General features: G+C 50.6%; 1 protein-coding gene across 10 annotated transcripts in view; it reads left to right on the top strand.

The window, feature by feature from the left end:
* epb41b (erythrocyte membrane protein band 4.1b) overlaps positions 1 to 15,000 on the top strand; it is a 68,497-nt gene that overhangs the window by 9,255 nt on the left and 44,242 nt on the right. For 9 of the 10 annotated variants that reach the window (XM_061237232.1, XM_061237284.1, XM_061237275.1 and 6 more), the window contains exons 2-5: positions 11,062 to 11,447; positions 11,526 to 11,786; positions 12,291 to 12,395; positions 12,484 to 12,526. In XM_061237232.1, the coding sequence (XP_061093216.1) occupies positions 11,070 to 11,447; positions 11,526 to 11,786; positions 12,291 to 12,395; positions 12,484 to 12,526 (787 nt within the window). In that variant the 5' untranslated portion in view covers positions 11,062 to 11,069. The remainder of the gene's footprint in view (positions 1 to 11,061; positions 11,448 to 11,525; positions 11,787 to 12,290; positions 12,396 to 12,483; positions 12,527 to 15,000) is intronic. The other variant, XM_061237266.1, reaches the window with a different exon arrangement.

The raw sequence follows: 15,000 nt of genomic DNA, 5'->3' as shown, positions 1-15,000 counted from the left end.
ATGCCAGGGGATGCAGAAGCTTGCTCTGCGTGTGATTTCTGTACTTTAAACGCGAATGACGCAATTTAGTTATTTATCGGATGAAAACAGGTGAATGGGCGCACTATCGCTTTATTCTTTCACCCGCGGCGATTTAAGCGCTGATTTCGTGTGATGTTGTATTTTTAGGTATTCTAATGAAAGACCTGCGGTTCGCTGTGCCATTTGTGAAACTGGAAACCGCGTGTTTTGAGCTTCAGCTACCTTTCCTTGATTGGTACATCAGAGGACTGTCACGTCAGCGCTTTCATTTAGGGACATAATTTCATCTCGATGAGATGAAAGAATTCCATGTTTCGTTCGGTACTTTTCTTCCTGCGATGGACTTTCTCGCGACATGCGTGTACAAAGCCTTCGTTCTCATCTGTATATTTTGCTGGAATAAGTGTTTGGTAGTCTGGAATTTAATAAGTTTGTGTCGCTTTTGTTCGGGTTAAGCCGATCCCATTGTCCTGTGTCCCAGTTGCTGACTATGGTGGGGCGTGAGGGGGGGTTGACCACTTTTGTGTTCAAACTTAGCCCACGGAACGAGCATCTCTCGTGTCTAACAAAGCAACCGCAAAGTTTTAGGATGCTAGAGGTTAATACAAACCCGCTAGAGCGTCTACGTCCGCGAGGAACACACTGGATAGCAGTCCAGTACGTCCGGGCAGTACGTTGTTTGCACTATTCCAGTGAAAACGACAATGTCTCTTTGTAACACTGGACTTTGTGGTGTTTTCATTTATGTGGTCAGGTGTATACGTGAATGTAGTAACTCTTAACTTAGTAACTCTTATCTAACGCCTTAATGTGTGCGCAGTAAGTTGAATTGGCACGTCAGATTTTTTTATATATATTTTTTTTTTTACCTCGGTTGCCAGACAATGCTCCTTTCAGATGATTTTTTTTGAAGGACTTCCTGGTTTGTGTCACATATTTACTTTGAAGGCCGGGTGTTGAGCAGAACGCGCACTCAGCATTTCCCCTCCACTTCGCTCCTGAGTGTGCTGTGGCTATAAAGCCCCCCCCCCCCCAGGTCCTGCACTAAGAGATTGTGCGTCTACACTCTGCAGTCGGTAGCTGTTAGCAGTTAGTCCGGTCTGCGCTCGTAAATGGGAGATCGCTGGATCAGTCCCAGATGGGCACAGCTGCTGGCTGTACCCCTGAGCTAAAGGAGCTGAACCCGCAGCCCTTCAGTAATAACCAGCTGTGTCGGTGGGCCTAGGGTTTAGAAATCAAAGGTCCTTCAAGCTTTCTGAATATTTGAATATTACACCATTAATTTCAATAGCACACCAATAGGGGAAAAAAAGAAATCATAAATAATAAAGTAACTCATTGTGCACACGCTCATTCTCTGATGTTGGTGGAAGTGATTTCCCTTCGGTGAGGATTTATTAGTGGCATGAATGCAGTTTAGTGTCCTTAATCATGTCGTTTAGAATTAGCATGGTGCTCTGGTTCTCTTTCTTTTTTCTTTCATGAAAGGTGATCAGAAAGTTCTCCCCTCCTTTGAATTATTATTATTTTTTGCTTTATTGAGACCGATAGAGCGTGGAATTTGGCCGAGAGTCGGTTACCCTGTGCGCCTCCTCGTGTCACACCGTGGCACTGAGTGTCTGAGGGATTCTGGGTAAATGACCGTTACAGAACTGGTTGATAAACGTCTGTTAATGTTCACCCGCTGGGGTTGGGTGCATTATCACCACTCACACATGTAGTTCACAGGACCTTCGGGTGTGATTAGCGCTCCGTTTCGTACACGGAGAGAACGTGGACTTTACTGTGTCACCCACGGACGGTGCTTGTATAAGCCAGTGTTGGGGAAATAAAGTAAAAACATTTTGATTCTTTCCTTGTATTTTTTTGTGGATTTGCAAGCCTACTATTTTTTTTGTTGAAGCGTTTCCATTGATTTTAAAGGTGAATGTTGAAAAATGTTAATGAAAATAAAGAAATCTTTACTATTTTTTAGTGGTAATTTGAACTCCTGTGCCACAAGCCTTCATGTCTCCATTTTCACGAACAGTACATTCCTTTCACACTTCCTCATTGAGAGCCACTACACTGATGTGCCATTTGGCCAAAAGTGAGAAGATGTGAGTATTCAGCTTATAGCTCTGGATCCCATAAATGAACGCGGTACACTAGCCAACTGCAACGTTATGACGGAACCTGTCAAAACCGTTATCTGTTATTGCGTCCATCGTAACTGTCCTGAAGGGTGATGTCACTGCAAAGACACTCAACTGAAACGGGGAGCATTTTGTCCGCAGTGATGCAGCCACCAGTTATTTCAATGTGTTTTAGTTTTTTTTTTTTGCTTTCATTCTCATTGTATGAAAGACGGTGATGTTCAGCAGCTACATGCAGGCAAAGTTACCAACCTTATGAGAGTGAGTGAATCCATTTTAATGAACAACCCTACTTTTGAAATGAAGTGAGGCGTGAATGCAGGGTGTGGAGTGCTGTAGCTGAACGCGTTGTGTCCGTTCTGCCGGGGCGTGTTGGGGGAGGAGGCTGACGTGTGTTTGGCGTCTCGTGATGTGATGGGCACCGCTGTTGGGAGTTTTAGCTTGCTGCGGCACGGTGACTGAAATGCAGAGCCTGTTAGACCTCTTGTGACTGAATTGCGGAGCGTGTTCCAGCTCTTTGCAGTGACTGAAATGCAAAGCGTGTTACAGCTGTGTGTGCAGTGACTGAAATGCAGAGCGTGTTAGACCTCTTGTGACTGAATTGCGGAGCGTGTTCCAGCTCTTTGCAGTGACTGAAATGCAAAGCGTGTTAGACCTTTTGTGACTGAATTGCGGAGCGTGTTCCAGCTCTTTGCAGTGACTGAAATGCAGAGCCTGTTAGACCTCTTGTGACTGAATTGCAGAGCGTGTTCCAGCTCTTTGCGGTGACTGAAATGCAGAGCCTGTTAGACCTCTTGTGACTGAATGGCGGAGCGTGTTCCAGCTCTTTGCGGTGGCTGAAATGCAAAGCGTGTTACAGCTGTGTGTGCAGTGACTGAAATGCAGAGCCTGTTAGACCTCTTGTGACTGAATTGCGGAGCGTGTTCCAGCTCTTTGCAGTGACTGAAATGCAGAGCGTGTTAGACCTCTTGTGACTGAATTGCAGAGCGTGTTCCAGCTCTTTGCGGTGACTGAATTGCGGAGCGTGTTCCAGCTCTTTGCGGTGACTGAATTGCAGAGCCTGTTAGACCTCTTGTGACTGAATTGCAGAGCGTGTTCCAGCTCTTTGCGGTGACTGAATTGCAGAGCCTGTTAGACCTCTTGTGACTGAATTGCAGAGCGTGTTCCAGCTCTTTGCGGTGACTGAAATGCAGAGCCTGTTAGACCTCTTGTGACTGAATGGCGGAGCGTGTTCCAGCTCTTTGCGGTGGCTGAAATGCAAAGCGTGTTACAGCTGTGTGTGCAGTGACTGAAATGCAGAGCCTGTTAGACCTCTTGTGACTGAATTGCGGAGCGTGTTCCAGCTCTTTGCAGTGACTGAAATGCAGAGCGTGTTAGACCTCTTGTGACTGAATTGCAGAGCGTGTTCCAGCTCTTTGCGGTGACTGAATTGCGGAGCGTGTTCCAGCTCTTTGCGGTGACTGAATTGCAGAGCCTGTTAGACCTCTTGTGACTGAATTGCAGAGCGTGTTCCAGCTCTTTGCGGTGACTGAATTGCAGAGCCTGTTAGACCTCTTGTGACTGAATTGCGGAGCGTGTTCCAGCTCTTTGCAGTGACTGAAATGCAAAGCGTGTTACAGCTGTGTGTGCAGTGACTGAAATGCAGAGCGTGTTAGACCTCTTGTGACTGAATTGCGGAGCGTGTTCCAGCTCTTTGCAGTGACTGAAATGCAAAGCGTGTTAGACCTTTTGTGACTGAATTGCGGAGCGTGTTCCAGCTCTTTGCAGTGACTGAAATGCAGAGCCTGTTAGACCTCTTGTGACTGAATTGCAGAGCGTGTTCCAGCTCTTTGCGGTGACTGAAATGCAGAGCCTGTTAGACCTCTTGTGACTGAATGGCGGAGCGTGTTCCAGCTCTTTGCGGTGGCTGAAATGCAAAGCGTGTTACAGCTGTGTGTGCAGTGACTGAAATGCAGAGCCTGTTAGACCTCTTGTGACTGAATTGCGGAGCGTGTTCCAGCTCTTTGCAGTGACTGAAATGCAGAGCGTGTTAGACCTCTTGTGACTGAATTGCAGAGCGTGTTCCAGCTCTTTGCGGTGACTGAATTGCGGAGCGTGTTCCAGCTCTTTGCGGTGACTGAATTGCAGAGCCTGTTAGACCTCTTGTGACTGAATTGCAGAGCGTGTTCCAGCTCTTTGCGGTGACTGAATTGCAGAGCCTGTTAGACCTCTTGTGACTGAATTGCAGAGCGTGTTACAGCTGTGTGCTGCAGGCTGGCCCGCCCGCCCGTCCGCCCGCGTGAGTGAGTGAGTGAGTGAGTGAGTGAGTGAGTGTGAGTGTGAGTGTGAGTGTGAGTGTGAGTGTGAGTGTGAGTGTGAGTGTGAGTGTGAGTGTGAGTGTGAGTGTGTGTGTGTGTGTGTGTGTGTGTGTGTCCCCCACAGCGCTCTTAATGGGCTGGACCACAGAGCGCAGTCTCCGTTCTCACGGCTGCTATTTATAGCCGCATAATCCTGCACACGGAGCACGATGCTCTCCGTCTGCGCTGGACCGCGGGTCCCTGGCCTGTCACTCATCCCGGGGAAACCCCTCCTGACTGACTGGCCCCCCGCCCAGTCACTCCTCCCCCTCCTCACCATCATTTACAATGTTTTACTGGTCTTCAAATAATAGCACGTGTATCCGCAACAGTACAGAAACGTCATCAGTAAGTAATGGACAAAATCGAAGCTTTTTTTTGTCAGTAAAGTCAACAAAACGTTTACTTACAATTCCCTCACACTAATGGAAATGTTAAAATTAAAAAGCTACAGTAACACACAAATAGCAATGTGGATCAATAACTTAGTAAATTGAGTGAAATTTCATTGGTCCAAAAGGTCTGCACTTAATTTGTTTAATTCTAGTCTTCTCTGTCCTTCTCTCTCCTCTCCCTCTCCTGCTGTTGATGCTCCAGGGCTTTGCTGTGTGTGTGTGTGTGTGTGTGTGTGTGTGTGTGAGAGACAGCATATGGTCAGGGGTAGAGTTACTTGGGCCAGGTTGGTCAGTGGTAACCCAAACCAGAGCAAATCGATCTGTGAACAGATGGATTTGGCACTTAGTGACTCAACCATCATATCTCCAACCTGGGTTCTGGTGCTGTGTGTGATACACACACACACTCACACACACTCACACACACATACATACATAGAAATGTGCACACATACATGCCCATGCACACACACACGCATATATATACACACATGCACATGCACAAAGAGACAGACTCTCACACACACACACGTACACAGAGAGACAGACTCTCACACACACACACGTACACAAAGAGACAGACTCTCACACACACACACGTACACAAAGAGACAGACTCTCACACACACACACGTACACAGAGAGACAGACTCTCACACACACACACGTACACAGAGAGACAGACTCTCACACACACACACGTACACAGAGAGACAGACTCTCACACACACACACGTACACAGAGAGACAGACTCTCACACACACACACGTACACAGAGAGACAGACTCTCACACACACACACACACGTACACAGAGAGACAGACTCTCACACACACACACGTACACAGAGAGACAGACTCTCACACACACACACGTACACAGAGAGACAGACTCTCACACACACACACGTACACAGAGAGACAGACTCTCACACACACACACGTACACAGAGAGACAGACTCTCACACACACACACACACACACACGTACACAGAGAGACAGACTCTCACACACACACACGTACACAGAGAGACAGACTCTCACACACACACACACACGTACACAGAGAGACAGACTCTCACACACACACACGTACACAGAGAGACAGACCTCACACACACACACGTACACAGAGAGACAGACTCTCACACACACACACGTACACAGAGAGACAGACTCTCACACACACACACACACACACGTACACAGAGAGACAGACCTCACACACACACACGTACACAGAGAGACAGACTCTCACACACACACACGTACACAGAGAGACAGACTCTCACACACACACACGTACACAGAGAGACAGACTCTCACACACACACACACACACACACGTACACAGAGAGACAGACTCTCACACACACACACGTACACAGAGAGACAGACTCTCACACACACACACACACACACACGTACACAGAGAGACAGACTTCGTCTCTCACTCACACACGCGCACACATGCTGTGTTCGGGAGGCGTGGCTGTGTCTGGGGAGGGGCGTGGCTCTACAGGACGTCTCTGTCCAATGGCGAGTCTCTTCTTTCTCTGACTCCGCCTCCCACACGGCGTCCCCTCGATCCCCTGCACCTGGGAGCCCGCAGGAGAATGTGAGCCGATGTTTCTGCTGATTCTGTGGGCGCGGGAAAAGGGCGGAGCGGCACAAACCTCTTTTTAGAAACATCCTGAGCGCAGACGTAGCACCTGCAGCCGGAGCTCGTGAGCCCTGGGGACGGGCGGACGGCCGGGGTGCTCGCGCACGGCATTGTGGGGAAGCGTATCCTCTGAAGGCTGTCGCCCCGTAACCGCAGTGACCGTTGCCATGGTGACCCGTCCCCAGGGCGCGCCTCAGCTGCGCGAGGAGGGGTGATGTAACGGAGCCGCTGCCGGTCGTGTTGACATCGGCAGGCGATGCTAAGCGGCCGCGCGGGCGATTAGCGCTGAGATCCAGCTCAGAGCTTAAGCTCGCCTCCCGAGCGCCTCCACACGTGAGCGGGGCTCTGCACAGAATCCACCTCTCCTCGGGTTCCCTGTGAGGGAGACCAGCCCGAAGCAGCCGGGTGGGAGAGTCGCTCCTCCAGGCCTCCAGCCGTAGCTTACGAACCCAAACCTCAACCCTAACCCAGTTTGTCTGGAGGGTCTATACGGTACTGCCCAGAGACCCAGAGAGTCTGTACGGTACTGCCCAGAGACCCAGAGACCCTGAGAGTCTGTACGGTACTGCCCAGAGACCCTGAGAGTCTGTACGGTACTGCCCAGAGACCCTGAGAGTCTGTACGATACTGCCCAGAGACCCAGAGAGTCTGTACGGTACTGCCCAGAGACCCAGAGAGTCTGTACGGTACTGCCCAGAGACCCTGAGAGTCTGTACAGTACTGCCCAGAGACCCAGAGAGTCTGTACGGTACTGCCCAGAGACCCAGAGACCCCGAGAGTCTGTGCGGTACTGCCCAGAGACCCAGAGACCCTGAGAGTCTGTACGGTACTGCCCAGAGACCCCGAGAGTCTGTACGGTACTGCCCAGAGACCCAGAGAGTCTGTACGGTACTGCCCAGAGACCCAGAGACCCCGAGAGTCTGTGCGGTACTGCCCAGAGACCCAGAGACCCTGAGAGTCTGTACGGTACTGCCCAGAGACCCCGAGAGTCTGTACGGTACTGCCCAGAGACCCAGAGAGTCTGTACGGTACTGCCCAGAGACCCAGAGAGTCTGTACGGTACTGCCCAGAGACCCAGAGACCCTGAGAGTCTGTACGGTACTGCCCAGAGACCCTGAGAGTCTGTACGGTGGTTGCATTCATATTTCTAATCATTTCAGTCTGTTCCGGACAGCGGCACACGCTGCAGCGACAATAAAATAGCTTTGTTTGATAATCCGGCTGCAATTTTTTGGTGACACACGGACTCTGTTTTTTTTTTTCCTCCGTATGGACCGTCCGGCAGCACTGTGCGACCCCCCCCCCCCCCCCCCCCCGTATGGGGGCTGAATCAGGCTTATCCCCCCTGACACTGCCTGAGGCACACCCCTGACTGCTCTGTAGAGCTGCTGTTGTGAGAGAGAGAGAGAGAGAGAGAGAGAGAGAGGGGGATATAAATAGCTCAGGGAGAGGAGGGTCTTAGTGGGTCTGCTGCACCTGCACTCCTGTTCTGCCTATTTTTACCCACAACCACTTTCTCTCACCGCTCCACTGCTTGCTCTCTCTTTCTCTCTCTCTCCCTCTCCCTCTACCTCTACCAAAGAAGGGGGACCTTTGCATACTAGAATATCTTTCAGCCCAGTCGTTTTGTTACACATCTATATTATAAACCCGTTATCAAAGCGCTTGGCAAGAAGACTTGCGGGTAGTCACGTTGTTTGTTGGTTAACCCGTTGTTGGTGATGAAGGTTTCGGATTTTGTCATTTGGGCTGCGCTGCTATGTGCCAGGGCTTCAGTCGGGCCGGGGGGGGGTTGGGCCTCCTGGTTCCGGTGTTAAGAGGCGTCAGCCTGGGATGCCTGCTCTCGGGGATGCTACTGGGTAATTCCTTATCAGCTCAATACACCGGGACCGCAGCTTCACAGATTTTAAATCGATTTTAAAATTTACTTTATATTACTTAATATGGGAGATGTAGGCTAACGAAGTTTGAGCTAATTCGCGTGATTCCATGACTTGGATTAGTGATATTAGTTAGGTTATAATGTGAAGACCATCTACAGAAAATTTGGTCTGGGGTATTTGAGCAGCAGGCCTACGTGTGCTTACCGGCTCCACTTCATCTCAACCCTAAATCTAACCCTCACCTCATCCAAACCCTAAACTCTAGCCCTAACCCTCACCTCACCCAATCCCTAAACCCTAACCCTGTGTGTAGCAGGGTGTTGTTATGTAAGGGATGGATCTCCCTCAGTGAGCCTCGTTTTCTCCACTCATGTGCACCAGACCGTAGCAACCCTGACACTCCCCACCAGCTGCTCCTCATGTGTGTGTGTGCGTGTGTGTGTGTGCGTGTGTGTGTGTGCGTGTGCATGTGTGTGTGTATGTCACATATCATCTTATCAGATACAGAGTCAGGTTAGCACAGTCAGATATACAGAGTCAGGTTAGCACAGTCAGATATACAGAGTCAGGTGAGAGCTGTCAGATGTGTGTGTGGGTTGGTGCAGTGCAGCGTGGGTAATTTGGTGGGGGAGGGGCGATTGCAGATTTGCAGTGGCCGGATGCTGTTATTGGTCAGTGGACACAAACAATGGGAGGTCTGGAGTGAGCAGTAAAGAGGATTCCGTCTCTTTCTCCTCCTCTCCCCTCCTGCCCTCGCTGTGACACAGTCCTAGGAGGCAGTGTGTCTGTGGTATAGCAGCTCTCTCAGGCTGGCTGTGGTATAGCAGCTCTCCCAGGCTGGCTGTGGTATACAGCTCTCTCAGGCTGGCTGTGGTATACAGCTCTCAGGCTGGCTGTGGTATAGCAGCTCTCTCAGGCTGGCTGTGGTATAGCAGCTCTCCCAGGCTGGCTGTGGTATAGCAGCTCTCTCAGGCTGGCTGTGGTATAGCAGCTCTCTCAGGCTGGCTGTGGTATAGCAGCTCTCTCAGTGTGGCTGTGGTATAGCAGCTCTCTCAGTGTGGCTGTGGTATACAGCTCTCCCAGGCTGGCTGTGGTATACAGCTCTCTCAGGCTGGCTGTGGTATAGCAGCTCTCTCAGGCTGGCTGTGGTATAGCAGCTCTCTCAGGCTGGCTGTGGTATAGCAGCTCTCTCAGGCTGGCTGTGGTATAGCAGCTCTCTCAGGCTGGCTGTGGTATAGCAGCTCTCTCAGGCTGGCTGTGGTATAGCAGCTCTCCCAGACTGGCTGTGGTATAGCAGCTCTCCCAGGCTGGCTGTGGTATAGCAGCTCTCCCAGGCTGGCTGTGGTATAGCAGCTCTCTCAGGCTGGCTGTGGTATACAGCTCTCTCAGGCTGGCTGTGGTATAGCAGCTCTCTCAGGCTGGCTGGGGTATACAGCTCTCCCAGTGTGGCTGTGGTATACAGCTCTCCCAGTGTGGCTGTGGTATAGCAGCTCTCCCAGTGTGGCTGTGGTATAGCAGCTCTCCCAGTGTGGCTGTGATATAGCAGCTCTCCCAGTGTGGCTGTGATATAGCAGCTCTCCCAGTGTGGCTGTGGTATAGCAGCTCTCTCAGGCTGGCTGTGGTATACAGCTCTCTCAGGCTGGCTGTGGTATACAGCTCTCCCAGTGTGGCTGTGGTATAGCACCTCCCTCAGGCTGGCTGTGGTATACAGCTCTCTCAGGCTGGCTGTGGTATACAGCTCTCTCAGGCTGGCTGTGGTATACAGCTCTCAGGCTGGCTGTGGTATACTGCTCTCCCAGTGTGGCTGTGGTATACAGCTCTCTCAGGCTGGCTGGGGTATACAGCTCTCTCAGGCTGGCTGTGGTATAGCAGCTCTCTCAGGCTGGCTGGGGTATACAGCTCTCCCAGTGTGGCTGTGGTATACAGCTCTCCCAGTGTGGCTGTGGTATAGCAGCTCTCCCAGTGTGGCTGTGGTATAGCAGCTCTCCCAGTGTGGCTGTGATATAGCAGCTCTCCCAGTGTGGCTGTGGTATAGCAGCTCTCTCAGGCTGGCTGTGGTATACAGCTCTCTCAGGCTGGCTGTGGTATACAGCTCTCCCAGTGTGGCTGTGGTATAGCACCTCCCTCAGGCTGGCTGTGGTATACAGCTCTCTCAGGCTGGCTGTGGTATACAGCTCTCCCAGTGTGGCTGTGGTATAGCAGCTCTCCCAGTGTGGCTGTGGTATAGCAGCTCCCTCAGGCTGGCTGTGGTATAGCAGCTCTCTCAGGCTGGCTGGGGTATACAGCTCTCCCAGTGTGGCTGTGGTATACAGCTCTCCCAGTGTGGCTGTGGTATAGCAGCTCTCTCAGGCTGGCTGTGGTATTACAGCTCTCTCAGGCTGGCTGTGGTATAGCAGCTCTCTCAGGCTGGCTGTGGTATAGCAGATACAGACACAGCCCACAAAGAAAAAAGGGCTACAGGCTTTTGTGTGTGTGTGTGCGTGTGTGTGTGTGTGTGCCCGCGCGCTTCTGAGTCCTGCTTGTGACTGGCCAATGTGCTTTAAAGCGGAATCACTCACACGCACACACACGTGCGTACACACCGACACACACCTTTCTGACCACTTCCTGCTCCTCTGGCCTGACAGGTGTTGCCATGACGACAGAAGCCAGTGCCGTCGCCGAGCCCGAGAGCCAACCGAAGTCTGAGCGACCGGAGGCGGAGCCAGCCCAGGACCCGCCCCCTCCAGCCCAGGACCCGCCCCCCCCAGCGCAGGACGGCCCCCGCCCCGACCCCCCCGCGGAGCCGGAGCTGAAGCCGCGGGCGCGCGTGTCCGCTGGGCGGGGCCTCTCCCGCCTCTTCTCCAACTTCCTGAAGCGCCGCTCCCAGTGCGACGCGGAGGCGGAGCCAGCCCGGGGGGCGGAGCAGCAGGAGGAGGAGTTAGTCAGAGCCCCAATCGCTGACCCCGAACCCGAGCTCCGGACCGAGGACCACGCCCTCGACCTGCACTCACTCAGCAGCGCAGAGACACAGGTGTGTGAGTGTGAGTGTGATGGATTGAATGCGGGTGCATTGTGGGTAGGTGTGTGACTCTTCCCTCCCCCCACCCAGCCGGCGCAGGAGGAGAGAAAGGAGGAGGCTGAGACCGAGAAGAAGGAGGAGGAGGAGGGTGGAACAGCAGGAGAGAGACAGGAGGAAGATCAGCCCGGGGAGGAGGGTGGACAGGGGGAGGAGTCTAAGGAGGAGGAGCCGAAAGGGGCGGAGCCGAAGGCTGCAGACGAACCGAAAGCCTCCAAAGCCCCACGCCGCCCCCGCATCATGCGCTGCAGCGTCACCCTGCTGGACCACGCCCTGTACGAGTGTGAGCTGGATGTAAGGGCTCACCTGTACACCTGCACACCTGCACTAACACACCTGTACACCTGCACTACACGCTAACACACCTGTACACCTGCACTACACGCTAACACACCTGTACACCTGCACTACACGCTAACACACCTGTACACCTGCACTACACGCTAACACACCTGTACACCTGCGCTACATGCTAACACACCTGTACACCTGTGCTACACGCTAACACACCTGTACACCTGCACTACACGCTAACACACCTGTACACCTGCGCTACATGCTAACACACCTGTACACCTGCGCTACACGCTAACACACCTGTACACCTGCGCTACACGCTAACACACCTGTACACCTGCACTACACGCTAACACACCTGTACACCTGCACTACACGCTAACACACCTGTACACCTGCACTACACGCTAACACACCTGTACACCTGCACTACACGCTAACACACCTGTACACCTGCACTACACGCTAACACACCTGTACACTGATTGTTGTGCTTCTCAGAAACACGCCAGGGGCCAGGATCTCTTCAACAGGGTGTGTGACCATCTGAACCTGCTGGAGAGGGACTACTATGGCCTGGCCATCTGGGACACGCCCGCTCTTAAGGTAGCCAATCAGAACGCAGCCTTGATTGAGTGGAGGACTCCAGCCTGACCTTTGACCTTTAAGTTGTCTGTTTCCCTCTCCCCTGCAGACATGGCTGGACTTCAGCAAGGAGATCCGCAAGCAGGTTACAGGTGAGCCTCCTGGACAGGTGTCTCGGTGACATACAGGACAATCTGCTCTGATAGCGCTGAGGTGTGAACGCAGCGTTGCACTTGCACCAAACAGCCAAAACCAGGCAGTTTCTGAAGCTCATTTCCTGGTCGTGGCGGCATGGATGGTGCAGTGGGTAGCACTGCCGCCTCACAGCAAGGAGGTCCTGGGTTCGAATCCCCATCGGCCGGGGCCTCTCTGTGCGGAGTTTGCATGTTCTCCCCGTGTCTGCGTGGGTTTCCTCCGGGTACTCCGGTTTCCTCCCACAGTCCAAAGACATGCACGTTAGGCCGATTGGAGAGTCTAAATTGCCCGTAGGTATGAGTGTGTGAGTGAATGGTGCGTGTGCCCTGTGATGGACTGGCGACCTGTCCAGGGTGTATTCCTGCCTTTCGCCCAATGTATGCTGGGATAGGCTCCAGCCCCCCTGCGACCCTGATCAGGATAAGCGGGTTCAGATAATGGATGGATGGATGGATTTCCTGGTCGTGCTGAGAGACGGTGCTCACTAGTGCCACCGCGGTTGGCTCTAGTGTAGGCGTTTCGGTCTCCATTTCAGTGCAAGTCAATGATAATGAAACTGTAAAATGCAATCAGTGTTTTTCTTCATCGAATGTCTTCCCATGCGCCAAGTTATTGTGTTTAGACAATGCAGCAATACTCTGTGGATGAATCAGGGACAGTTTGCATCACTACCGATCAGTCTCTCCAAATGTGGCGTCTGACAAATTTCACAAGCCCGTGGATAGTCGTAGCAGGCATACCAACAGTCCATACAGTTGTGTTCAAAATAATAGTAGTCCAACATGACTTACCAGATCAATCACTGTTTTTGGTAGAAAATATATTACTACATGGCAAATAATTTACCAGTAGGTGTAGTAGAGTCATAGAAAACCAACAGACCCAACATTCATGATACACATGCTCCTGAGTCTGTGTAATTGAATAATTAATTGAAAGAGGCGTGTTCAAAATAATAGCAGTGTGGAGTTCAATTATTGAGGTCATTCATTCTGTGAAAAAACAGGTGTGAATCAGGTGGCCCTTATTTAAGGATGAAGCCAGCACATGTTTGCATGCATTTCTCTCTGAAAACCTTAGAAAAATGGGTCGTTCCTGACATTGTTCAAAAGATCAGCGTACTTTGATTAAAACGTTGATTGGAGAGGGAAAAACGTATAAAGAAGTGCACAAAATAATAGGCTGCTCGGCTAAAATGATCTCCAATGCTTTAAAATGGAAAGCAAAACCAGAGGGATGTGGAAGAAAACGCAAGACTACCATTCGAATGGATTGAAGAAGAGCCAGAATGGCAAATGGCCAATGATCAGCTCCAGGGTGATCAAAGACAGTCTGAAGTTACCGGTGAGTACTGTGACAATTAGAAGACGCCTGTGTGAAGCTAATCTATCGGCAAGAAGCCCACGCAAAGTCCCACTGTTAAAAAAAGACACGTGCTGAAGCGGATACAATTTGCCAAAGAACACATCAACTAGTCTAAAGAGAAATGGACTGATGAAAGTAAGATTGTTCTTTTTGGGTCCAAGGGACGCAGGCAGTTTGTCAGACGACCACCAAACACTGAATTCAAGCCACAGTACACTCTGAAGACAGTGAAGCATGGTGGTGCAAGCATCATGATATGGGGATGTTTCTCTTACTATGGTGTCGGGCCTATTTATCGCATACAAGGGATCATGGATCAGTTTGCCTATATCAAAATACTTGAAGAGGTCATGTTGCCTTATGCCGAAGAGGAAATGCCCTTGAAATGGGTGTTTCAACAAGACAACGACCCCAAACACACCAGTAAGCCAGCAGCATCTTGGTTCCAGACCAAAAAATTAAAGTTATGGAGTGGCCAGCCCAATCCCCGGACCTTAATCCAATTGAAAACTTGTGGGGTGACATCAAAAAATCTGTTTCTGAGGCAAAACCAAGAAATGCTGAGGAATTGTGGAATGTTGTCAAATCATCCTGGGCTGAAATACCTGTTCATAGGTGCCAGAAGTTGGTCGATTCCATGCAACAAAGATGTGAAGCAGTTCTCAGAAACCGTGGTTATACAACTAAATATTAGTTTAGTGATTCACAGGAAAGCTAAATCCTGAAGATTATTCAGTTTATACAGTAAATATTTGAGTTTGTAAAGAAAAATGCAGACACTGCTATTTTTTTGAACAGCCCAATATTCATTTTTCTTCATTTTCTGTAAAGTAATAAAAAAAATGTACACATTTTTCTTCATGTTTTGATTTAGGATATAATGTGCAGTGTTCCCAATGCATCGAAATAAAAACTATTATAAGGATTTTGAGCTTTACTCACGTTTTTAAACACACTGCTATTATTTTGAACACAACTGTATGTTTGATGTTAATATTACATGTATTTAACTGTGTTATTATATGTATTTAACTGAGTTAATATTATATGTATTTAACTGTGTTAT

The sequence above is a fragment of the Conger conger genome, chromosome 1, assembly GCF_963514075.1.
Source record: "Conger conger chromosome 1, fConCon1.1, whole genome shotgun sequence".
Taxonomy (NCBI): Eukaryota; Metazoa; Chordata; class Actinopteri; order Anguilliformes; family Congridae; genus Conger; species Conger conger.
This window is presented reverse-complemented; position numbering and strand designations above follow the sequence as displayed.